The following is a 26,468-nucleotide window of genomic DNA, read 5'->3' on the forward strand; positions in this document are numbered from 1 at the left end:
ATCGTTAGAGAGGCTTTTAAGATCCACGACTAGCCTGAGTATGACTCAGTGTTTATGACCTTGGCGCGCAACATTCAGAAATGCAGTAGAAATAAATGTAAGTGGCTCTAAAGCACATCAGAGTCACAATGACGGCGGATTTATTTGCATTCGTGTTTTGTCCGTGTTGCTGAAGTGATGCGACTGTCGCAGGTTTGTGGAAATGTTTCCCGATAATTAGACTCAAGTACGTAACGCTAGAAAATCTGTTGACTTTCAGTCATGGAACATGACAGAACTGATGCTGTTCTACTTTTATGCATTTCATTTTTTTGGGGGGAGGGGGGGGATAATCATCTTGAATAATATCTTATTTCCATTGATTCAGAGCGTGTAACGGACATGCATCTTCAAGATGAATACACGACCACAATAATATACTAAGATATATACTTTTTCTTAGCTGCCAGACCCCTCCTATTGCTCCCAGCTCCTTTCTCTCTGGTGCTGAGACCTTCTCCTCCGCTGACCAAGCATCAGCTTCCCTGTGCTGATAAATGGGCTTCTTTGAATTGATGACAGGCTGGAGGAAAAAGAGATAATCCGAGATAATGTGGACACAGTTTTCATTTCTTGTCACCCAATTAAACTGCAATTATCCCAAGAGCAGGAGAGGAGAAAAGTGGAAAGAATGGCCAAAGAATGGGAGAGCGAGGCTCCCTGGGACACTCGCTAGCAGACACATTAGCCCAGATTTGCTCCATCCCGATAAAAGAGACCCATTTCTTGCACTTGGCAGTACACAGCAAGTAGCAGACCAGCTGCACCCTGGGGTTTAGAAAAGAATGCCTGTGCAATGCTTGTGCCATGCCTCAAAGTGGCTGGGGATAAAAAGATCAAAATGTATACAGGTTGTCTCCCTATTAAAGCACAGCGGCTTTTGTATCCCTCACCGTGTGTCTTTAGCTGAGGACATCGAGGTTTTATCCCCTAACAGTCCATATAGATATTATATAATTATTATGCTAATGTCCAAGACACACTGTCGGAGGGAACAAGTGCACTTTTTGTGAAACCTTTGTCACCACTGACTGATCGGTTGAGGAACCCTGGCGCTGACTACACAGGGGTTCAAAAACCTTCAAACAAGCATCATTTAGCATATCCAGAAGTGCTTTGACCAGGAGTCTGTGCGCCTCTACTGTTGTTTAAAGGAATCAAGCAAAAAAAAGAGAGAGAGAAGAAGAAGGACGCTTCCTCTGTGAACTGTTTGCCCTCAGAGAAATCAAGGCTGGGTGAAACTGTCCCCTGACACAAAATCTTAGAAGTAAATTCATGCCTTTTGTAATTACTGTTCCTTTAAATAATGAACACATTGAACAGTTTATGGATTAACATATTGATTTCACTCAACCTCTTGGCAATGCTTAATTTGCACAAAGAAGACGCGTCTGGCTTTTTCTGCCAAATGCAAACAGTCGTCAGGGTCCCTGCTGAACCTGAGCATTTAGACAGCGACCCCCCCGGCCCACCACAAGGAGTGATTGGTAAAGCAACTCTTTTATCATCATGCAGATAATTTGCGATTTATAATCTTTGATTTTGATGAAATCTGAGCTCCCACCATCCCCTCCCCGTTTTTTGATAAGCATCAGATATAAACAGATTAGTTAAGATCATTGCACAAACATGTTAACATGCAGACACGGCCTTGGAATGCTGATAAGTGTAACCCCTCGCTGCGGCATCTAATGATGTTTTCTCATGTGCTGCATCCACAGAATAAGCTGTAAGGCATCGCGTATTATCATATCAACATACGATCAATATTTCCTGCTCTGCATGAGTAATGGCCTGATTACACTGGAAACACAAATGAGTTTAGGATGAACGTGGCCTCTCCTCTCCCGTGTCCATCAAATAATGAGATCACCTGAGACAACGGCTGTCACCCCCCTGCACCGCTGACAGGACATGCTGACAGGACACTTGCCTGCCCTTTGATCATCGTGTCATTCAAGCCCCTTCCTCGGAGACGAATGCACACACACACACACACACACACACACACACACATGCACAGTGTTGCAAATGTCATAATGCAGTACACATCACTAATCTTTTGCAGTGTTGTGCATCTGGTTTAATGAACTGTTACTCCATATATTGGAACTATGTCAAACAATACTGTTGTAAAGGGCTCACCTAGAGGGACCTGAGATTCAGCTGCAACAAAGAACCATCTGCAGGAAGTCAGTCATTTCTCTTTTGAACAGTGCGACCCCCCCCCCCCCTCTCTCAATGACATGGTTATTATCTTGGTCACTTAATCTCCTCAAATAAGATTGATTTGTCCTTTCAGGCAACGTTAGAGTGCCTCTGTCAGTAGATGCTCAGGCCATGGGAACCATAGAGTTCCAATACATCCTCACAATTTTCCCATTTGACGGAGGTCACAGTCACTCGGGCTGCTTCTTTGACATACTGATGAGTACACGCACAAAGGCTCTTTTATTGTCACAAATAACAGAGAGGAAGCACGACTACACACACTGTGTGTGACCGAAAGAGGTTCAAGGTTTTAAATGTGTCATACAAATGCAAACATGCATCAAGAATTGGAGGATAATTGTACAATTACCAGCCAACTGGCACCAAAAGTCTGATGAGAACTCTTCACATCAGTCATTCTGTCTTTGTCTTAATCCAACACGAATGGGAAATTGAAGTGGGTAAGAAAAAGAGAGCATTAAGATAGATGAGGTTGTGTTAATGTGTGATATTGACTTTAGGATCACAAAGATGGCGCACTAAGCTTTCACACTGTTGGCTAAAGGTTTCACTGATGTTAATTCCTCAGACTAAAGGTTTAGTTCTCCTCTCAAGCTGAATTAAAACATGCTTTTTTTGTTTTATGATCTGTGTTTTATGCCCGCTCTGCCAACACTTGGGGTTTCTTGGTTTAAACTATTATAAAACTGTTCTTAGCTAGAAAATATTTGTTATCGTTACACCGTACTTCACGGTTGTTTTATGAAAAATAAATCATTTGTATTACAACACCACTTACCAATTATAAGAGCTCCACAAACGTGCAGGATTGTTCGGCCTTGGTGGAGGTATCTGCTTACTGCCCTTCTTTTACCATCTGTTTTTCATGATTCACCTTCACTGCAATGCCGAACATACAATGGCCATTGGTTTACACAGAAGAAAGGTCATCTTTAATAGCAGAGCTGTGAACACGTTCAATAGTTTTGCAATGTGATTTAATCAACTTTTAATGTCTCCTTTTTTCTGACCTGTGCATCGAAAAAGGCTCTGAATTAAATATTAATTAAATAAAATAAATGCTGACCTTTGAAACTCTAGATGTTTCTCTCCACATTTTCAGTCTCTTTTCATTAAACTCGGAGAAACACAAATCGATAGAATAATTTCTTTATTTTCTATTCAGAACATCAGGGGAATTTGAAATAAGGGTCAAAGGTGGTTAACAAGCTAGAAACATTACCCACTGTCAACTTTTATGTAAGTGTGCTTGATGTTGTGTGCAGTGTTAAAGATGAACCTTCTGGATTTGTTCTCTGTCTGCCTCTGAAGGACGATGGCATGAAAGCCCAAATAGAATGTTACTAGGCTGCTGCAGGTTCAAGGAGATTGGATCATTTTTTGTTTGTGGAGCAGCCTCAATTCAGCTTCCACATAAAGAGCAGGAGTCGCGGAAAGGACCGAGAGAGAGCAGTCTTTGTGGGGTTGAAGGGAAGAGGTGGATAATAAATAAAATAAAAAATAGCCTTGGTGCATCAGCTTTCTCTGATCCTCACTGGAACTATAAATGTATCTGTGAGATGAGCTATCGGCGGTGGGCTCTGCCACAAGCAGGCCTTTTCTTTCCTCTGTCCCCGTGATGAGTTAGCAGGACCTGGAGTGATGAAGCTGATAGAGGAGCTGCTATCAGGTGGCGGTCGGGGGGGGCAATTACAGCTCTCTATTTGGGGCTCCGCAGCGATGCTGTGACGATAAGAGGAATATAATGAGGAAGAAAGACTGGCGATAATGTATCGGCTAAATGGTTCAGAATAGTCTATCATGGAAAAGTCCTTTTGGTGCCTGAGGGAAACAGGAACGGGGCGACTGCAGAGACTACATGGAAGGTGTAAGCAAACACACCGCCTGTGGGGGATGGAAGCGGAGTTTAAAAATCTGGGCAGGATAGGCCATTTTTAATGATCCTGGAAGTCGTTTGATTGCTATTTTGTTTGCCCCTCAGGGTGCGGAGATATTCTGCTGCGTGAGATTACATATAATACCTTGTCAAGCGGCAGTTTAAAGATGAAGGTCTTATCAACCCCACGGACTCCACATCCTTCTGTGGAGCCATTCTCCCTCTGCAATGTGCTTTCAAACTTTTTTTCTGTATCTGTCAGTACAGGTCCTCAAAGATTGAACTGACAATCACTCCTCTTCACCATTATTCAAGCGTTCACGCACACAAACTCAGTCAATCCTCAGGGGCATTTTCCTCTTCCACTCCCCGGTCTTTCATGCACACTGCAGTGTGTTCGAGCTTGTAGAGCTGTTATTGTGAATCGCAGATTCCTTCACTCGGGATCATGACCACTATCAATAGTATTTCCTCTAATGTGATTAACTTAATACTCTTCTCTATGAGAGGATTATTTCTCAATTCCTCTTGATATGTGTAATATTTAGGTTGTGGTTGAGCAAATATTTTGGTGCTTCACCAAAATAATTCCCAATGAGACAAAGACACTAAAGTCTGCCCTAAGGAGCAATAAAGACTGTATAATTAGAATGATTAAGGAACTGCACAACTAATTTGGCACTCATTGAATATATTTCGAGAACACAATGTTCAAAATAGGTCACATAGTTAAACCACGAGAAATATTAACTTTATTAATTATGCAGTGATTCGGATGTTCTATGAGGTGACGCTGAAGTCGCCATTGTCTCCTCCAAGCCGATCATTTTGTGTCCTTGCACTTAAGCACCTTTTCTACATATTGTACACGCTGTGAAGAAACCTCATTAGGCAAAATTACTTGTAATTTAAATGCAATCATCTTTAAATAGTAATCAATTGGATTCCTTACAACGCTAAACTGTTTGTCATTAGCACTTTGTCAAATGCTCACTTAAGATAAGATGCCGCAGCCTTAATGGTGTGTGATGGTGACAAATTGACTCTGAACACCCACGTCACCATTCAAGACACTCTCTTGTCCTTCAGTGCATGGAACATATTTACTTTGCCTGAAAATGCATTGACAATTTTCAGATTTTGTTTCCTTTTCCAGCAATGTCTTTGATAGTGCATGAATGCCATTGTCTTAATCATCCACAAATTGGAATTTATTTCAGTCAATGATTATTATAAAAATAGTTTTATTATGAAAGGAACTGATTGAAAATATACAATAATTATGTTTGAAGAAATATTATATTAAAGCTTCAGTATTATACTATCAGTCATGCTTTTAAGTAGATTTTTGGAAAACCTCAATTAATATTTTGGTCTGTATTTTGTGCCGTTTATCTGCAGTACAAATCATTAATCTGGAAATCAATTGTAAAAACTGGAGCAATCTGCACCGTTATTTAAGGATTAGGGAAAATCCTCGACTACCTTTTCGCTGTGAGATGCATTAAGTGCTTCTGTTTTGGCCCGGCCTTCGTGTAAGCAGCTCCGCTTATATAAAAGGAATGGGAAGATCCAGGCAGAGCTGTGATCAGACAAGCAGAAAGAAGCCGCATCAGGAACACAATCAGGACCCCTCCCTCTCCTTTCATCAGACCTCCCTGATATAATGAAAAAAAAATAACTTTCATGTTGTAAATACTACTCTCTTCCGTTTGAAGTGACTAGTAGAAGATATTCTTCTTTACCTTATTAGATTTTTTTCCAGTCAGAAAAAGCCATCTGATGACAGGAGGTCATCTCATAAGATGTGTTATCTTGAAATCAATTAATTTTATATTCCCATTTACTCCTGCCCTTTGAGTCCAGTGCACTTTGGGTAATAACACCATATCCCGTGTTTGTAAAACTGCCCTTTGAGAAAATAACAGTTAAAAACTCCGAGAAGCAAAACGGAGGGAAAGTATATCCTACACTGTTCGTTATAGATGAGGACGTTTTATGCAAACTGGGATTACCTAGCATCCTAAACTCTCTTTATAATTTGTTGTGGTTTCTACCAGTTAATGGAGTGTTGAGCAGAATAAACTGTTTGGTGGTATCATGAAGATTCTTGCACCTCCAGGGGCTCCTATTTCAGAGTGATGGCTTTAGCACTTTAGAGTGAACTGTGTGCGATCTCTTCGGTATAGGAATATGTCCCCATGGGCTTGTTGTTGCTGCTGTCTGCCTTCTATTTGCATGATATTTTTCTATTCAGTCTTATCATCAGTGTGCTGTGAGGTGGGAGTGCTGGCTCCGTCTCGGAGGCTGGACCCGGACTTTATCTGCAGGTAATTCTCCCACTCTCACTAACTCATCTTGAATTATTTAACTGTTATTTCCAGCAGGTAAAGCTAAAAGTGGAAAGAAGACACTGGATTACAGGTTATTTATTTTTCAAATCAGGTGCAATTAAATGTAAAAAAAAAATAGTTAGTTAATGTTTTCTCAGTATGCAAAATATTACTTGTTTTATAGATAAAACGAATCTTGACATTTTGATCAGTGCCTGCTGGATGGCTGCACCTGTTCCCGTTAACGCATGGATCAACTGGGCTCTGGCATCAAGTGAAATCCAACACGTGTTAAAATGAATAAATAACAGGCCATGCTTAAAGAATCGGTCCCGTGGATGTTTATCTAAGTAAAAAAATACTAATACAGTGATAGAAATACTAATACGAGAGAAATTAAATCCTCTACGAAGGGGGTGTCAGTCAACAGATTAAAACTTTCCATTTTATCCATATGATACAAATTCTTCCTGTTTGTGTCACCAGCGCCACGCACGCGCTCCCGAGGAGTGAGTGCCGCGCTTCGTTGCAGTAACGTTATCGAGGTGACTGACAAGCCGACGACAGGGACGCGCGGCGCTGAAAGATGTTGCGGCTGCGTTCAGGCAGCAGACTCGTCTCGGCGCGGATCATCTTCACCTTGTCAGGTTCCCAACTCGAGACAATGGGACGATCTCTGAGTGCATGGTCTTTTTTCTGCTGCTATAAAAACAACTCTAATCTTCGTTAACAGATTTCTGAAGACAGGCTCAACGCGCAGAAATCAAAAGGGCGCAGTCTCTTGAAAATTGCGCATCACTTTGGGGAAATGTCTGCGTCATCACTCAACTTTCCCCCCATCAAAAACCTGCCAACTAATTATTTAAATTAAAAAAGGCTAATTTGCTCTGCAGTATTTTTATTTCTATTTATAATAATAACAACAATTGTAATAGAAAGCCCACTTTATACGTGGAGTAAACTGTCTTCGGATAAGGCTAAACCATTAAATAAATGAACAACAGTGCACATATTGAATTTAATTTCCTTTATATCCCAATTTAAATGCTCGACCTCCAGCCTAATTTTTCATTAAAAAAAATATTGTTCGATTTTCTATTTCCTTTATTGTACTCATACAATTATGGGTGAGGCTGCGAGAACAAACCTCTTAAACCTACAATTTACCCAACAAGTCCTGAAGATAACTGTAATTGCTTAGTTGAATATTCGACAACCTAATTTCGGTTGTGATTCGCTGCCCCTGGGAAAGTCCTTTGAAGTGAAAGTGAAAAGAGGGGGTCTCAAGAAAGTAATTAATTTCACCGAGCGCGATTAGAGACACTTCAGACCTCCCAAGCGTGTGCGTATTTACGACAAATGCAACAATATCAGAAAAGACTGCACTCTTCTTTCCAACGGCAGCGCATCCATCGGGACGGGAAGGGGCAGGCTCCCCGGGGAGGATTCAAGGTGGCAAAGTGGAGTGACATCAGCAGTTAGGAATTTCACTTAAATGAAAGGAACGCAGACGCGATTATGGTTTAAATGAAGGAGGTGTGCGCGCGATATTAAGTGTTTAATAGTTCGGCTTCAACGCACGATGAGTCAACAGCAAGCGCCTTTCTGATACTCTCACGTTCACCTGTTAAAGTATTGAGAGGCTGCGCCTAGGCTATTTCAGGTACATGCGTAAGAACGCACAAAAAAAGCGTGTTAATTTAACTTTACTAAACATGCTCAATTTAATTTCACTCTGAAAAATGAAACCACCAAGTTCAAACAACTCCGCTTTGAGCGTGAATCCTCCCCGACACCATAAATAAAGACGATATAAATACGAGATGCGTCCACGTTTGATCCAGGGTGGGATTTTTTCAAGTCGTTCAGCTGTCGTCTGACTGCTCGGCGCCACTGCGCCTGCGCAAGTGGCACTTTCACTACCTGCCACACAGTCGCGTATTTCACATGGGGCGCGTCGGACTCATCGTGCACTTGCGTGAACGCTGCCGCTGAGACGCGTTTGTGTCTCCGGAGACGCGAGGGAAGCAAGACGCGCCTTTCTCTCCCCTCTTTGCTCAGCGTATCACTGATGGATGCCGCCATGGAGCAGAACACATAAGTTGCGCTCTCAGGACGTCGCCACTTGCACTTTGCAGAAGATAAACAGCGTTGGGATGAAGAATTGAGATCTGGTACGTGAGCTGCAGTTCCTCAGCGTGCCGCTTATTGGACTTATTAACTCTTAAACGTGTATTTTAGTTTTGATTGTGCAGTACTTAAGATTATTTTCTCCAAAAAACACACATTTTTCAGAGAGTTCTGTGCCGACATGTCGAAACCGATGGATCACGTAAAACGCCCGATGAACGCCTTCATGGTTTGGTCCAGAGCGCAGCGCAGAAAAATGGCCCAAGAGAACCCGAAAATGCACAACTCCGAGATCAGCAAGCGGCTGGGCGCGGAGTGGAAACTTCTCACGGAGTCCGAGAAAAGGCCGTTCATCGACGAAGCCAAGCGGCTGCGCGCAATGCACATGAAGGAGCACCCCGACTACAAGTACCGGCCGAGACGGAAGCCCAAGACGCTGATGAAGAAGGACAAGTTCTCCTTCCCCGTGCCCTACAACCTCGGGGAGCACGACGCGCTCAAGGTGAGCGGCCTCTCGGCTGGAGCGATGCTGTCCGAGTCCGTCTTGATGAGCGCAGACAAGGCGGCGGCGGCTGCGGCCGCCGCGGCCGCCCGGGTCTTCTTCAGCCCGTCCATGGCGGCGAACCCATACTCGTTTTTCGACCTTGGATCCAAGATGACCGAGCTGTCGCCACCGTCGTTTCCGTACCCGTCTCCGCTGGGCTACCCGCCCGCAGGCGCCGCGGCGTTCACCGGGACTGGCGGGACGCACACGCACACGCACTCACACCCATCCCCTGGGAACCCCGGCTACGTGATCCCTTGTAACTGTACGGGCTGGCCATCGACGGGACTCCAGCCGCCTTTAGCCTACATCCTGCTGCCCGGGATGGGGAAGCCTCAGCTCGAACCCTACCCTGCGTACGCTGCAGCTTTGTGATAGCCCCCACACCCCCCCCCCCCCCAACAGCCCCCCTTTGGACTTCTAAGAAAGTGAAATGTGAAAGTAAAAAAAAGTTACTCGTGCAAGAGTTTTATTATGCATGCACAAACTTGTACATGTGATGAAGTGCTCGTCGTCTCAGATATCACATGTGTGTATATTAATTAATGCCTTTATCTAAGGTTGTTCTTAATTCGAGAACTCTCTAATCTACCCCCGCCCATGCAGCCATCACTTCTCACAGCCCAGAAGAAAAGGACTTTACGGATTAAGGAAATTGTATAAGAGCATTTTGCCCATTTAGAAATGCATTCGATTTAGATCTTTTTGCAAATTGCACCTGCTTTGACTAACCTGTTGGAATGGATTAATCACTGGATCACAACTCCTCCAATGTTTAATAATCCACGGGTCACATTTACACCCTCTTGTTTGACTGTAAATCTGTACAGATAAAAATAATCTAGTTTATTTGCCGTTATAGGCTTAGTGTTTGAGATAGGGCCAGGAAGCTGTACTGTATATTTTAAGTTTTCAAACCGTTTTTATAGATGTCTGTAATATTTATTGTTTAGTGAAATCTATGGTGCCCCAAACGGTTTTAAAAAGGACAAAACTAGTACTGTAATATTTGCACATAAAACGTAGAGGATGTAATTTATTTGGAAGATGATATTCAGTTTCAATGCATTACATTTTTTAGAATTTCAGAAAAACCGTTTTTTTGTTTTTTACCCTCCAACGAGTCAAACAATTTCACTTGCCTCCTCTCATCATGTGCAGCAGGAGGAAAAACGTTCCTAACTAACTCTTTCGGGATTTGTGTGTTTCGTGTTTTCTTTCACCTCCATTATGTATCGATCTGTTGCTACTGTTCACGTGTTGAGCAAAGGACTCCAATAAAGCGTCTCCGGATTCAACGGAAGGGAATCGCGGCTGTGCTTCTTGATGAGATGAACACGATTGTTTTCTGCTGCTCCTCAGGTGGAGTGTAAGGTATCCTCCAAAGGCCGCTTTTGTCCGCGCGTTGAATGGCATTTGCGGGGGGGGGGGGGGGTGTCTAAATCAGCCCATTGTAACCAAGAGGCAAAACCTTATTTATCACAAGTTTAATCGTGATTAGGAAGGAAGATAAAGCTGGGTGGGTCGTCTGGCCTTTCTTTTCCCATGCATGGAAGAGGAAGCTTCAGGCACCAGAACAAGTTCGTCTTTGAGGCTTTAAAACAACCTGAGCTGAGTGCGCGCGCTGAAAAAGGAATTAAATAGGACCTGATAGGAATTAAAACGGACCTGTCCAAAGGAGTGCGCGTTTTAACGCGCGCCAGAGTGCGTTGTGTAGCAGGAGTGTGTGTGTGTGTGTGTGTGTGTTTTGTTGGCGCGCCAAATTCCCATTCATATTAAATCTATGACGTGTGAAGTGTGTTCTTGCTGCCCATTCCTTGCTGAGAGATTAATTCATAAGGATCGGAGCCATTATGCAAAACTAATTTGGACAGTCCGGGGATAATTATCTCCGCCACGGTTAATTAAACTCTCCATTGTGACCCCCCAGCATCGCTCCTCTCCGCGGAACTTCCTGCTTGGCCCCGAAAATAACGCGCAAGCGACTTTATCCATTTAAAGAAAGTCTCGGGGGACAAAAACGACTCCCAAGCGGAGGGTTGTCTGGACTGGTGGCGTTCACGCGCATTCACGCGTCACGTTTTGGGCGACACAATTTCTGACGTTTAAAATGTTCCAAATGCTCTCTATTTTTTTATTTTAAGGAAATTGTTATTTTATTACGACACAAAATAAAATACGTCTTTGGGTTATGGGAATAAAAAAATAAAATTCAAAGCTTTAGTTTTTTTTTTTAAGATTATTATTTTAGTCACGGCAAAATAAATTCAAGCCGGTTGTGTGATCAAAACAGAGAAGGTCGTCGCCTCAGTGGAAGAACTTGCATTATGAGTTCAGCTGCTATTTATTTTTCTTTCCTTCTTTGACCTTTTTTTTTATTATTTTATTTTCCTTTTCTTGGGGGGAAGGAAGCTGAAAGAACTTTTTCAGCTCGGGGAGCGTTTAGACGGTCGAGGGGCTTTTTGTCCGGGAACAAAACGTGCGCTGGGAGGTTTTGTGAGAGCGTTGTTTGTTGAAGTGCAGCTCAGCAAAGGCGGCTGCTCTCCCTCATTGTGATGAAAGCAATCAGTGGTATTTGGAAAACTGTTAGCATTGTGCACTTCTTCTGTGTCCGTTGTGGAGGATTTCTTTTCACCAGGTTTTTTCAGCCCATCCAGCTGGCCGCGGTGAATAGCGCTGCAATGTGTACACGCTTTGTCCTTCCAAGCCCTTCAAGTAGCCCACAATGAATAGAGTGAGTTGACACTGCATGACAGTGAAACAACATAATAAAAAATACATGAGCACATGAATAGAAGCAGGCGCATAAATAAATAAAATGGGTGGCCAAAACTGGATAAACTGAATGACAAAACGGTGAAAGGGGAACAAAAAGATATTTAACACGCCAGATTAGCATTAGAATGCAATCTACTAGCCAGAACAACTGATGAATGGGTTTACCGGCCAAGAAAGAAATGGGCTAAATGCCTTTTGAATAGATAGCCTATGTTTTTCCTTCTAAGGTGCATGGACTGTGGAAATAAGTGGGAGAAACTTTGTTTTAATTATTTCTTCCCTCCCTTCTTGAACCCAAGAAGCTCAGTAAATTTGGGACAATAAATTCTGCTCCTGAAAATAAGATTGTTTAGCTCATAAAATTATCGTGATTATCACTGAAACAATTTGATCACACCAAAAGCAAGGATTCACCCGTGGATATTTGAATCTCAACACAAAGGACTAAAACAGCTTTAATAATTGTTTTATTATTCAAGAATATGATCATAATTATTTACATATGTGGTGCACAATCTGAATATTCAAAATCTCTAAAGTGATTGTGCTTTATTAATATGACAGGTGGGAGTGAATGGATGCTGAGTCGTAACCTGACCCCGATGCTCAACAATATGAGCACTTAATAAAAACAGTGGATAAACTCGAGCTGCTGTTCAGACTAAATGATGACTTAAACACAGACAAGTCGTGGCTGGCGGCCGTGCAGCCTCTGCAGGGCCTCTTTCTTGACACTGCATTGGACAAGATTAACGATGATGTTGAAATTGCACCTATAGAATTATCCTCAGAGGGTTTACCTATACGATAACGACGGGCCTCTCTGTGCATATATTTTGGTTACATATGCTTAATTCAGAATACACCATTGTGCAACTTCTCAGATGATGACATTGGTTTTAATTAAACATGGAATCACATTGTCTCAAGATTTCTTGACGCAGATCAAATAATATGGAATCAAATAATTATATGAATAAAGCAAAGTGTAAGACACGGGATTAATATAACGGGAACTAAGAATTATTATTTTCCTTGGTATTTCAGTGTATCAAAGGTTTCTGCAGAAGATTTAAAGGTATGACTGTCTCATGTTTTCATAATGCTCCGTCTGATGCCCTGATATCATTATGTCTTAGTGTTAAACCCTTTATGTGCCTGTTAGACATTTGTAGAAGTGAGATTAGGCAAATTAGCATACATATGTATCATTGGTTCAACCATGTTGACCTTTGAGGGATGCACAATGGTTCCCTCATCTCTAATTCGCCCTGGGCTGCCCCACAAGCATGCGGATTATCACCTGGCTTCAATAGCTTGAGATGGATCATTTTAGCACCCCCCCCTCCGATATGAATCATACATCAATATTATCTCTTTGAGGATACTTTTTTTCCCCATTTGTTTGTGGGAGCCTGCTTCTTGCTCACCTGGTTGTCGTAGTGTGTGCGCGCTGTGCAGCGAGTGCTGACTTCTCTGTGAGGAACCTCAAAGAGTCTGATCACTGAATTCTCCATCTCAATTTAGGCAAATCAAAGTGTGAAAAGTGTCTCCTGAAGCAATATCTCTATCATCAGGTTCGGTCAAGAATGTTTATGAAGGCTGTGTGCCATATTACCTGTAATCTCCAGAATACCAACTGCTCTATTTCTTACTTCTCTATGCTCCCAGGAGGGGAAAAATGCCAAAATTATCTTGCTTTGCACCTTTTCCGCATCACCTCAACATGGCAAATCAAAGCCTCGCAACCATACGTGTCGCTGTGCCCAAGGTCACCGGGAGAAATGAGAAATCTCTGTGTACTGTACAGCCTTTACCTATAAACATGCCACACAGCCTCTGAAGTCTGACTCCAGCTTTAAGAAGTCAAAGTTTGGTTAATAGGAGATAATGCAATAAGTCGGCAGACCCCTGCTGGAGCTCAGAGAGGAACTGCTTGAAGTAGCTTTCTGGGAGGATGGTTGAGAGAATTGTGAGCTTTGCAGGCTTCTGACCTCAAAGAATATCAGCAATAATAATATCACAGCTTAATTATTATTTATGGGACAATACACCATGTGTTTTCAGACACTGTTTATGTCAGTGAAATATTTTATTTTAATCAAAGTGTTGCCAATGAACTCCTATTTAAATATTTTGTGTAGATAGACAGTATGAATGATGGAGATTACATATAGCTTAAAAAAAATATTTCCTATTTTTTCTGATACTGATTTTTTTAATAGATTTGCTGCGAAAATGTATTTTAATTTGCTCTAGATCTGAATTGTGTAGCATCCTCTTCCCAAATTCAAAAGTCTAAACACACTTTTTTATTTTATTGTATTTCTGATTGTTGTAAGAGTTTGTTCTTCCAGAGGTCCAGCAGGAAGATAAAACTCTCCAAGGTTTTATTAAAGAAAATAAATACAAAAAAAAAAATCACTTTTTTTATTCTGCAAGGAAAAATGGGCCGACTTTCTTAATAGCCGATTGTAAGGGATTCCTAAAATAAATTTCAACCTTTATTTCTGAATTGTCTGTTCCTCTGAAGTCACAGAAGGAAACAGTTTTGTGCTGAGCTGTAAAGATGGCATTAATGTTTTCTTCAGATCAGCTATGAAACAGAAGGCGTCTGCTCTGAGGCTCCCACTGCTGTCTGAAGAAACTCACTGCACGAAACGCTTCACACCGACATTCAGCGTCATATAAAGGAGAACTATTTTACAAGTCACGTTCTATTGTTACAAATGCTGCCTTGAAATGAATGTGAGAATATTATATATAAGCACACATTTATACCAGAGGATAAAGAAAGAACATGCAGATGTTGTTGGGGGGGACAGAAATGAATGTTTTGAGAAGATTAGACTGTTCTAAAAGATCCTTTAGCTGCCAGGAAGTCACTGAAATCATTAAATTAATAACCTAAAACAGGAGCTATAGGATCACTTTACGAACCCATCAATAAATTAGAATAATGGCAGCGAGGAGGCTTGAAAAATGTTCTTTAAACTGACATGACATTTTTTGTTCCATTTCCAAATGACCGCTGGCAGAGATTTCTGGCTCTCCCATTAATTCCCAGGTTTTGAAGGAAAAATATATCTATCATAAGTAGAAATAATGAAGTTGAAGAGCTGATGCCCCGAGGAGCAGTCACAAAGAATTATATCTTCCTCTAACACAGGACACAGGCAAAAGATAAGTACCTGTCAGTTGGCATACTTTCTGCTACATGTGCCTATCAATAAAAGAGATTATTCCCCCCAGTTATTACAACAAAGATCTGGGGGGCTCCAAGATTGCACCTTTAATGAGAAGGGATGATTTCCTCCTACACTCGCAACCACACATTAAGAGCGTGAGCTGTACTGCAATCAGTTTTCTCTCTCTCTCTCTCTTACAAGAATTTATTCAAATGAAAGAGCAGCAGCATTAATTCACAGGGATCATTTATAACATGTTAACAGGATTATAGGCTGCAAAGCTTGATTTGGGATTCACACATTATATTGTGATATTGTGGTTTAAAAAAGCTGCTCTTTGTGCGCTGAAATGAGGAATGCAGAAGAACAGGTGGAAACGTACATTTTCTTATGTGGCGATGGGCATATGGGGCTAAACAATTGTTGCCGGCAACGCCACTTTAGGACTTGCACCTAAAGATATCTAATTTTTTGGTTCCGTCATCCCCCAGCTCGTTCTAGCGAGTCTCCCGAACACACTTGCGCACAGGTCCGCTCACACTGAAGACCAGCACGGCATTAGGAATTCAGTCTTTAGCCAACCTGCCTTCGAGACGGGGAAAACACAGACGATGACACCGAGAACGAGGGAGGGGAAGCGCCTATATACGCCCCCCCCCCCCCCCCCCCATCAGTGGCAAATGGGTTACAGGTGCTCCCTTCCACACCTGCCTGCCTAATTAACTCCAATCATCCGGTTACACTTATATACTTATATCCGGTCAAATTTGCAAATATAGTGATTTCTGAACTGAAGACTGACTTCTTTAGGTGTTACTGATATTTGTGTCACGCCTGCAGCTGATTTGATTTCCCACACAGTTTTGCAGCAGAGCCGTAACACAGACAAGCGAGACTATCATATATGAAGAATGCATGTGTCCATTTCCCTGATGACACAAAGCAATAATTTTTACAAACACCTTATCATATTCAGCAGGAAATCCTGCATTTGCAATGCACTGAAATGTGCCATTAGTTACACTGATGAAGCAGCAAAGCCTCATGCCTTAATTGGGAAGGAACGCGATGGTCCTCAGAACAAATCTATTATGAATGGTCGCTGCAGACATGACATCAGGGGCCCTTCTGACACCACATTATCATGCTGTGTCTAGTTGTATTGTGGTGTGCTATCACAAAAGGGTTACACTGAAGGTAATGAGTTTTCAACAGTGTATTTACACTTGCTTTGTTTGCTTGTGTGTGTGGGAAGAAAGGGAATCTTTAAAGGATGCGGAACCGCAAAAGCAATCAAAAGTCTGGCCTTCACTCACCATGCAGCCGACAAAGACGTGACAAGGCTCGGAGCTGCTGAAGTACCGACCGACGGGGAGACGCGTCTGTCTGTCTCTTCCAGCAACGGAGAGGTGCTTCTCTCGGAATGCTTCCTTTATGGATCCGTGGTTTTATTCAGCTTGTTGTTCCGCAAAGTAAATCACGAGCTGATCCACTGAGGTAAAAAACAAAACAAAAGGACTGGCACGTATTACATTGACCTGTCTCTGAATAAGTCAGATCCTCTCCAAGGTGTGGAACATTTTTAATTTAAACACGCTGAAGTTGTTTGTATGAAAAATGGGTCAAGTGGAACAAGTGACCCGCGACAGTCCTTTTCAAAATGGAATGAAACTTGGGAATTGAGGCATTAAAAAAAAAAAAAAAAGATGGCACCCATTCAAACTCTCACAGGAGACTTGAATAAACTTGAATGTCTAAGAGCAAACCTCTGCACTTTGATACTAGTGCAGACAGGTATAAAAATATACAGAGCAATAATAAGAGATTTATGTATGTAGGGCGCAAAAGACATGCAGAGCCGCCGCCTGGTGCTGTCAGGTTAATTTTCCTGTTGCGTCATTCACCATGCCAGCGCACAGACAAGCCAAATATGGCACAATCCTCTATTTCTCATGCCATGTGCATCAGGATCTCTTGTCAGGCAAACAGATGTCTGAGCACCATGAATTGTTGGATGTTTGAATGCCTGTGAAAGAAATGATTAAACAGGTTGAAATATTTCCCCTCTAATTTGATGCACAATAAATGTTGACAACCCGTTGAATTTGTGCAGAATCAAGATCCAGTGTCTCACCCTTTCTGCACAGATACAGGCGTGAGTCTGGAAGCAAGCATCCAGTAACTCTGCATCGCCACTCAGTGGGACGGACATGTCTCTCGTTTTAAAATCACCTCATTCTGAACCTAAGATCTAACCTTTACCGTTACAATCAATACACTGGGAGGTGATGAAAGACCGGGAGTGAAAGGAGTGTGTGTAATGTTGCAGCCGGTGGCGATTACAGAACATGAACTCTTGGAAGGCATACTGAGACGGGGCTTTTTGTGTCTCCTAAATTGCTGGACAGCTCTAGGGCTGACATTTAAAACACAACATCAGCAAACAAAAAACACATTCAAAAGAATAGCTGAGCAAGGGGCTTTGAGCAAAACCTGAAATTCAAGTTTTGGCGAAGGCAACTGACCCAAATTTCCTGCCCCTTCTTCTCCTTAACATGCTTCTGCAAGTCTGGGCCCTGGGGTGACATATCCTTTACACAGGGCTTGCCAGTGCATTTACATAGCATGGTTAATGAGAGATCAACACCAGGAAAGCGCCTTGAATATAAAGCTTTCTTGTAAAAATAATGGGCGAGCGATTGATCCATACTCAAACAAGCCGGTTTGCTGAGTTAATACCAAAGGCAGATTATCGCCAGTGCCAAAAGTGCCCTGGCGTGCAACGCCTTTTGCTTAGAGGGTCCCCAAACTTGTCATCACATTAGCACATGGTCAAGGAGTACATCCTGCCACTCTTATAATCTGCTTTCCTGCACAATTAGCCTTCTATAATAAGGCAGCAGCCTGACGCCCAGCAGCGAGACAGGGAGTTAAATCACTGAGTTTCACACAGGATGGATGGATCATTTACTGCCAGCTGAAATACAACCTCTGAGGCGGTTCCCTCTGAGACTCATCGCCTGCTGCTGGTCCACACATTAGGGCCAAACGCTATGACAACACTCAGGCTTTCCCTTCTTCATTGTGTCAAGCATCTATTGCACTTTGATGAAGCTAGACAAAGGATGGTAGGGGGGGGGGGGGGTAGAGAGAGAGAGAGAGAGAGAGAGAGAGAGAGAGAGTACCCAATGGCAAGGATGGATGTGTTAGAATCAGATGCTTTGGAGGGCAGGATCGCAGGCATGGCATGTTTTCTGAATAAAATAATAGATAATTTCATTCTGACAAAGGCGAGTAAACTATGGGAAAGAGAACAAAATGGCAGGAAGAGATGGAGAAGGAAAGGGGTTTGAAAAGAATAAGAAGAATTCAGAACTGCTTCTTGCAAGGGAAAATAAAAAAAAACATTGATGACACCCAGTTCCATTCTTCCGCTCTCCCCTTTCTTTGCTCCTCGCCTCGCAGCACGGCGGGCTAAGCTGGGAGCTGTAATGTCATTAAATTGCAAATGCTTTTTTTTCATTTTCGACACACACTGTTTACTTATCTGGCAAAAACATATGTTGGAAGGAATCCGTTAAATTCTGCCCATTGCCTTGGGTGAAAGTGCAATAGAAACGGGCCCACTGAGCTCCTTCTGTCGTCTCCTTTTAGCACTTTGCCTTATCTACAAGGCTGCTTAGCAGCAAACTGGCGAGTTCAATGAAAAATGAAGATACAGTGCAAGATTAGGGAAGAACAGTGAGGGGAGAAATGCTTGGAGAGAGGGTCATCCCATTGCAAATGATTTCATTCCTCTCCATCTGCATAAATGACTATTTTTAAGGCATCTCCAGCGTCTGTATATTTTTCTCACTCTGCCACACATTTAATTTCACGCCCCGTGTTCTGAATATGCTTAAATGCATATCTCTGATGCACCTTTAAGCCAGAGGAAAGAGGATGGGGGGGAGTGGGGAGGGTACGAAAGCAAAATTAAAGATAAAATGGTGTGATTTGCACTACAAGTCTATTACTTTATGGCATTTACATATAGTTTACCTCTGCAATTCCAAGATTTTTTTTTCTAGCACCTTCCTATCAGTATTTGGGCTTGTATAAATATGTATAAATCTTTGTTGGGGGGAAAAATAGAATTTTCTAGCGCACTGGAAAGTTTGAAGGGTGCACTTTCTTGGTTCAACTTCTTCCCTGGCTCCTATGAGACTGTCAGCATATCTGCTGGGGGGGGGGGGGGGGGGGGTGCTCCCCCAGTCTGCCCAAACAAAGGAGCAGGCTTCAAGCACTTTGTGTCCCATGATCCTCAGATACGCCTCCCCTCAGTGGAGCGAGCGGGGAGAGGGAACCTGGGTCAAGGCTTGGCCGTGAATCTATAGGCAGGTCCTGGCAGAGCCTGTTGCGAGTGAAACACGGCACCCTTGTCAAACAAGTGGCTGAACAGCTCTGTGGAGCGGCATGCTTGGAGATTGTCATGAAGATTGCCATATGTGCACATAGACTCCCACGCAGTCCCCCCCCCCACACTGACATGATGAATAGTGGTTACATGCGTGCCGCTGCCATGCTGTCAGGTGGAAGTGTTTTTCCACAGTGGTGAGGAAGTTTGAGCGGTAGAAAGCCCGCCCCTAACAGCAGAGACGAGGAAGGCACCGAATTAGCCTGGGAATGAAAAGGAGAGCGAGCAAGAGGCTATTCAGAGCACGTTCTCCTTCCTTCATTGTCTGCCCGCTTAGATTTGAATACGCTCACTCAGAGCAGAGGAGAAAAATGCTTCAGACCCCTGCATTGTTGGCATTCTCTCTCTTCTTTTCTATTTGCAATTAAATGCATTTCAAATGGAACAACTGTACAGAGAGCATTTCTGATAAGAAGGAATTCCATTGCCTTTAACCTCCCTTTGTAATAGCTTGGCAATTTTTGTGTACTCTTATTATGAGAACTGCACAATCAAAACATACCTTGAATAGAAAAATGCCATACAACTTAAGTGTTGCCTCATTGAAAATTAAATTGCCTTTATAAACCATTTCTAGTCCCCTGTATTCCTCGTTCCATAAGCCAATCTGAGTGTCTCTGTTTTGTGGCTTTGTGCCTAACATAGTGCTTTGACAGGACCCTTGTGTCCTGAGCAGGATCACACACACACTGGTCCAAAGCATGGGATGAGATCAGTCAATTAGAATTAATGTCATCTGGTCATTTACAGCTAAACACTCTCCACGTGCATTGTGTTTGCTTTGTGTGCAAACCATCAACTGCAAAACCAATCTCTTCCGCCAGACATGAATTTTTGAAGGATTTGAACGCTGTAAATAACTCCAAACCCTCTCTTACGAGGTTTACCCCTGGAGCACTTTGTAACTTATCAGGCCTGCCTTGTGCCTCCTTTAATGCTCGCATTATGCTCAAATGTAAATCGGTAAGCTGCCAGAGAGGTGGGCGGGAATCACTGAAGAAAGAATCACTGAAGGGTCTCTAGCCAATATTCTGATTTGGGCATAGCAAAATAAACTGTATAGTTTTGTTTTATAGGAACCAGTTCAACAAATATATAACACATTACTCTGTTATATTCGCAGACAAGAGTCCTTTAGCATTACCCAATTCCAAAGACGTCCAAAACTGGAGGCTCCTGCCTTTGAAATATTTTTTATATTCCAAAGTTTTCTAGGGTTGTAGTTTTCATTGTGTTAACGCCATGCAAAACGACACTCTAATATATTCTTAGCAAATGATGCCCAGGGGTCTGTTTTGTATTTCTAATTTCCATCTCTAATGGTACAAGAGCCTGATTAGTAATTAGGACAGCCTCCTTTAAATGCATGTAATGAGCATTATAGGTTTCCCCTTATACAGTGCACTTCACACGGGTGAAAATGGGAAGCATCGTCATCAGTTTGAACGCACGTGACCTTTAATGGCAATTAATCTACAGCACAGCTCTTCATGCTGCTTGTCTTTGAATTGGCTTTAAAGTGTAATGGGTATATCGTTGGCATCTCCAAAATAATTGACCTCAAGCATGTTCCGCAGCATAACTATTAATCTTATTTTCCAGGGAATAATATCGTCGGTTTGCAAGAGAAGTGGGTTATAGAAGAGTACAAACTGGTGCAGACAGATATGTGGCCTCTGGATATTAATTTGGAGATGGATTGGAGTCTTAAAGAGGATTAAAATTCTATACCGGGTAGTTATTTCATGCGACCGCATACCACCCAGTCCACTGTATATACTGTCAGTCACTGCTTGGCATGGTTGAGATTTGAAATGGTGACAGTTAAAGTACAAAGATGTCCAATTCCAGACTATTTCATGGCATATTTCTTGGAGCATCCTGAATAAAATACAAACTGTCAGAGCTAGTCATTCTGGTGAACTAGGGCCCCCCAGAAACAGCAACACTGCCCCCCTGTTTTTGTCTGCAGATACTGCATCTCCTCTTCCGTTCAAACTCTGTCACACAAGAACATACGAAGGAGCCACGCAACTACAGCTGCTGTTCTTGAGCGCCAAAGAGCGCCAAAAAAATCCCATGCTTTTGATGTTTCTGGATCATCATACACAAACAACTTCAACTGATTCTTTAAAACAAAGTTAAAAATGTCCCTTTCTGTTCAACACATCTAACTAAAGCAGAGCTATATGGGGCCAGATGGGAATTAAACCATGTAGTCTGGAATATGAATTGGAAATATGCAGCAAACGGAATGGGTCATTAACCATCATCAGATGTTTTCTAGAATATAATAATTCTAATTTAATATTAATTGAAATGGATGTTCATACGGAGGATGTTTTATTGTGTGATCATGCATTCAGTGAATTCAATTTATTGGAATGACTACAAATGTTGAGTGTTACAAGTATTTTGTTGATTTAGTCATTTAAATATTATGAAATATTAATTCATGTATTGGATCACATGGCCTCTATTCCATTTTCAAATGTATTCATGCTCAGACATCCTTGATTTTGATAATTAATCTACATCAAGCTCGATCTCATCTAATGTGTTTTTTGCTGATGATCTATTTTGAATTTTTGAGGTTGTTTATGAAATGTGCAGGCAAAATGTGCATTACCAATTCTTAAAACGTTACATTATGTCTATTTTCACAAATGAAAATATGCTTTAGATGAGTTTATATTAAAAACAAAGCTAAAGAATAAAAAAATAAATAATAATATTAATAATAATTTGAAGAAACATGAAGAAAGAACCAAAATTGAATTAAATGTTCAAAGGCTTTCTATTATTCGGACAACAAATATTCCTACTAAGCATTCATAGTACGGTGACCCTGAAGTGCAAACCACTACAACAAATTAAAAAACACTACAATATTAAGGTAAGCAATGCAACATTAAGGTAGGCGCTACAACATTAAGGTAAGCAATGCAACATTAAGGTAGGCGCTACAACATTAAGGTAAGCAATGCAACATTAAGATAAGCATTACAACATTAAGGTAAGCGCTACAACATTAAGGTAGGCGCTACAACATTAAGGTAGGCGCTACAACATTAAGGTAAGCAATGCAACATTAAGATAAGCATTACAACATTAAGGTGAGCACTACAACATTAAGGTAAGCAATGCAACATTAAGATAAACATTACAACATTAAGGTAAGCGCTACAACATTAAGGTAAGCAATGCAACATTAAGATAAGCATTACAACATTAAGGTGAGCACTACAACATTAAGGTAAGCAATGCAACATTAAGATAAGCATTACAACATTAAGGTGAGCACTACAACATTAAGGTAAGCAATAAAACATTAACTTTACAGAAGAGGTCGGTACCAGTGGGCAACATGAAACATCACTAATTGGACAAAGGCGCCGTTTGTTTTCTAAATATGAACGTTACCGGTGATCCCGACGTAGCTGCCGTTACCCATGAATATGTTGATTCAGGGCATAAACATGAGGTGATACTGGATAAGCTCAGGACTCAGGCTGAGCAGTTTGGGGACTGCTCAACCAGCTCTTTTCTGCAGTTTGGAGAATACATTTCTTTCCTCCTCTTTGGGGCCACCGTAGATATGCAATTAAAAATGTGTCCTTGCTGCAATCCCTTCTTTTATGTGCTTCAAATGTTATAAATATATTAGCATTTTTCTGCACCAATGCTTTAAGATATGATGACATGATCTACATTCATCTTGTACAGATCAGAAGGCAGGAGTAAGACGTTTCAGCCCCATCGTGCTTCTTCCCACAGCTGCCTTCACAGCTTGCTACTTGACTCTCTGGCACCATCCTGTGTTTCAGCAGGAATAATGGATTCTTATTTTTATTTATGTATTTTCTTTTTTTTTTTTACACATGTTGCTAGAGAGCAAGCGGGATACTCAGTTAATAATGGAAACCATATCCCATAGAAGAAAAAGCAATTACTTATATTACATTTAACATGACTGATATTTAAGAAGCTATTTTTTATTATATTTTTATTTTATTTTAGATATATTGAATTTAGTGTTGCTGCAATTTTTAGAAATTGGAATCAATGAATGGGAAAACTACAACCATTTAGAGTAAGCTAATGAAACAGACATTCAATATGTAGTCAAAAATACATTTCTAGAAGAAAATGATGTAAATCTTCCCGGTTTCAGGTTCATGCTGGGTTAAACATAGTTTCAGCAGGATTCAGCTGAAACTATGTCCACTAAACTTTGTGCCATCTCCTTGCTCACGCAGCATGAAACATTTACGTATCGCTTCAACAGAATAAAAATGAATTTGTCTCTCCTTTCTTTGGTACTGTGAGATGTCAGGGCTGTTTATGCAAAAACCATTGAGCCGTCTTCCACAAAACTTTATGGCGTGGTGGAGCACGAGTCAGGAAAGAACCCATCTAGCTCTGAATGGAGGATTATATCCAGGATTTTTAAAACAACTATCCAGGACATCGTGCCATAGAGTATGATGAACAGATTTACACAAAACACCAAATGTTCATCCTTGATGGATGGATGTGCTCTTGCTGAGTGCCACAAATGTTACTTGTCCAGTATTCATTAGTACATTTTTGCTCTTATTATTGTAGATCTACGGTACTTAAAGTTATCTCTCTCTTTGTTTTCTCACATCTGCTCTTGTCGTCCTGAGTTTGTGATGAATGTGCTCATTCATGTTTATATTTTATCTTTAGGTCACTTTACAAAGACTTTAAACATGATTTTCATTTCAAATGAAAACATTTGATTTTGGTCTCACCTCAAATTTGAGTTAAGATTATAAACGGAGTTGAAATGAAGTCTGTGTTTTTTTTTAGATTTCCATTCACACAGTGAGCTGTGACGGAGACGAGCAACAATCGGGTCACTGTGAATTTAGTAGCAATCTTATCTACCCAGAGCGTGATCTTCACCCCCCCCCCCCCCCCCCCCACCCCCAGATTTCCCCTTTAGACTTGCATGAAAGAAATGTGAACTCATTTCTAACGAGACATTCCGTTTGACTCCGAGCAGGAATTCTGCAGACTAATCCTGTTGAGTTCAGCGAACCGCACAGGACCTGTTGTGCAAAAGACACACAAGAGTTTTTCATGAGGCTTTATTCATTTCTGCTCTTTTCTCTGGAACTGATTATAAATGCGGCTCCTCTTTAGTTAAGTCAGAAAAAGAGGGAAATCTGATACACATCTGTTTATCAGATTTAGAGCTTTAATTTAACTACATCAAGTAAACAACAACAACCAAACATGTTTCAAAATATCGACAACTCATGACCCTGAATAATTCATGCGCTTGTGATGTCATCAGTCACATGCCCGGCCATCAGGAGACAGGTTGGAGGACTCGCTCTTTTTTTTTTAAGCGTCAGGAGTTTTTCTCGATATAAGGCTTCTTTGATTAGCGTGGCCTCCTGCTTCTGAACAAAGGCTGCCTTTTATTTACAGAATGCAGAGATGAATTAATCTTGTTGATATGAGAAGATAATCCCACGGAGCATGATCATGTTATTTCAGTCATGACATTAAAGTATATATATGTGTGTCTTTAAAGATGCACGAACAAACAATACAGGCGACAGAAATAAATTAAATAAGTATACTGTAAATCATTTTGTTCTTTTCATCAAGATAATTTAGATATATACCTGATTCCTCCTTCTGATTGTGTTGTTCCGACTCAATTCATGTGTGACTTTGACTTTTAACAAGGACATTAATTTGAAAAACACAGACAGATAATCCTGCAACTGATCCATTCACAAATTGTGTGTTTTCAACCCTGCATTGCTCAAGATGTTGAATAAGTCACATGAAATCCACTCACGTATCCTCAGCATCATTTATTCAATTGTTGCTTTGTCTACTTGTCATCCGGACATGAATAGAAGAGCAACATCCTGCCTGGAGCTCATTGTTGTGGATCACACTCTTTCATAGAAACCAGACTCTGAGAGCTCTGAGAGCTCTGATCATGAGGACGAGCTGACAATTTTAGTCTGTTTCACTCCATTCGATCGAATCTAATTAATTAACACACTATTATTACATGTTTACATTGCTATTAACCATCTTTCAAAGCCATGTCAATATCCATTATATGTGAATGCTAAAATCCAGTTCAAAACTGAGTGATTTGTTTTTTTTGTTTTTATTAATTTCTAACGATTGCTGTTGTACTTCTGTTACTAGAAAAAAAATCTACAAGTACTCATGAAAACTTCTATGTTTTAATGGTTTTATATTCCAAATGTCACCGAAGAACACACAAAACACACAAATACACAAAAATAATCACAAAGTATTTTTAACACAATGTATATTTTAATTCAGTACATGCAATATGAGTATCATTAATATTAAACATATTCTTTTAAGCAAAAACATCATTTTGCAGTACATATTTTCTCACATAACTTGATGGTTGTTATAAATGATGTATTTATTGGTGCTATTATCCATGCAGTTAATTACTGGTTATGTTGGTTTCCATCCTGGGGCGCCAGGGACCCTACAAAGGGATGGAAGATAAATCTAAAATTATTTAGAGTAGGTAGAAAAGAAAAATATGGGAAAATATTCTTTTTTGTTGTTGCTTAAAAACATTTTCATAATCTCAAAATGGAGATTATAGACTCCAGACAAATAAAGTAAAAATATATATATAATCCAGCCATCCATCCATCCATCTTCTTCTGCTTATCCGGGGCTGGATCGCGGGGGAAGCAGCCTAAGCATATATATATATAATATATATAATATTTCACAAATTCATAGATTGTAGCAGAGCAGAATGAGGACCTTAAAATGTAAGTATTAAGTAGCAAATAAAAATATACTGGATCATTTCTGACTACAGCATATGTGGCCAGGCAGT

General features: G+C 41.1%; 1 protein-coding gene across 1 annotated transcript; it reads left to right on the forward strand.

Annotated features, from left to right (window-relative positions):
• Positions 1 to 8,791: 8,791 nt before the first annotated feature.
• Positions 8,792 to 9,529, forward strand: sox21b (SRY-box transcription factor 21b). The gene has a single exon (XM_068746069.1). The coding sequence runs from the start codon at positions 8,792 to 8,794 to the stop codon at positions 9,527 to 9,529; it is 738 nt and encodes a 245-aa protein (XP_068602170.1).
• The last annotated feature ends 16,939 nt before the right edge of the window (positions 9,530 to 26,468 follow it).

Source organism: Brachionichthys hirsutus, chromosome 12 (assembly GCF_040956055.1).
Source record: "Brachionichthys hirsutus isolate HB-005 chromosome 12, CSIRO-AGI_Bhir_v1, whole genome shotgun sequence".
NCBI classification, from domain to species: domain Eukaryota; kingdom Metazoa; phylum Chordata; class Actinopteri; order Lophiiformes; family Brachionichthyidae; genus Brachionichthys; species Brachionichthys hirsutus.

Coding starts and splice junctions, on each gene's coding strand:
- sox21b (XM_068746069.1), top strand. CDS start 8,792: ATGTCGAAACCGATGGATCACGTAAAACGCCCGATGAACGCCTTCATG.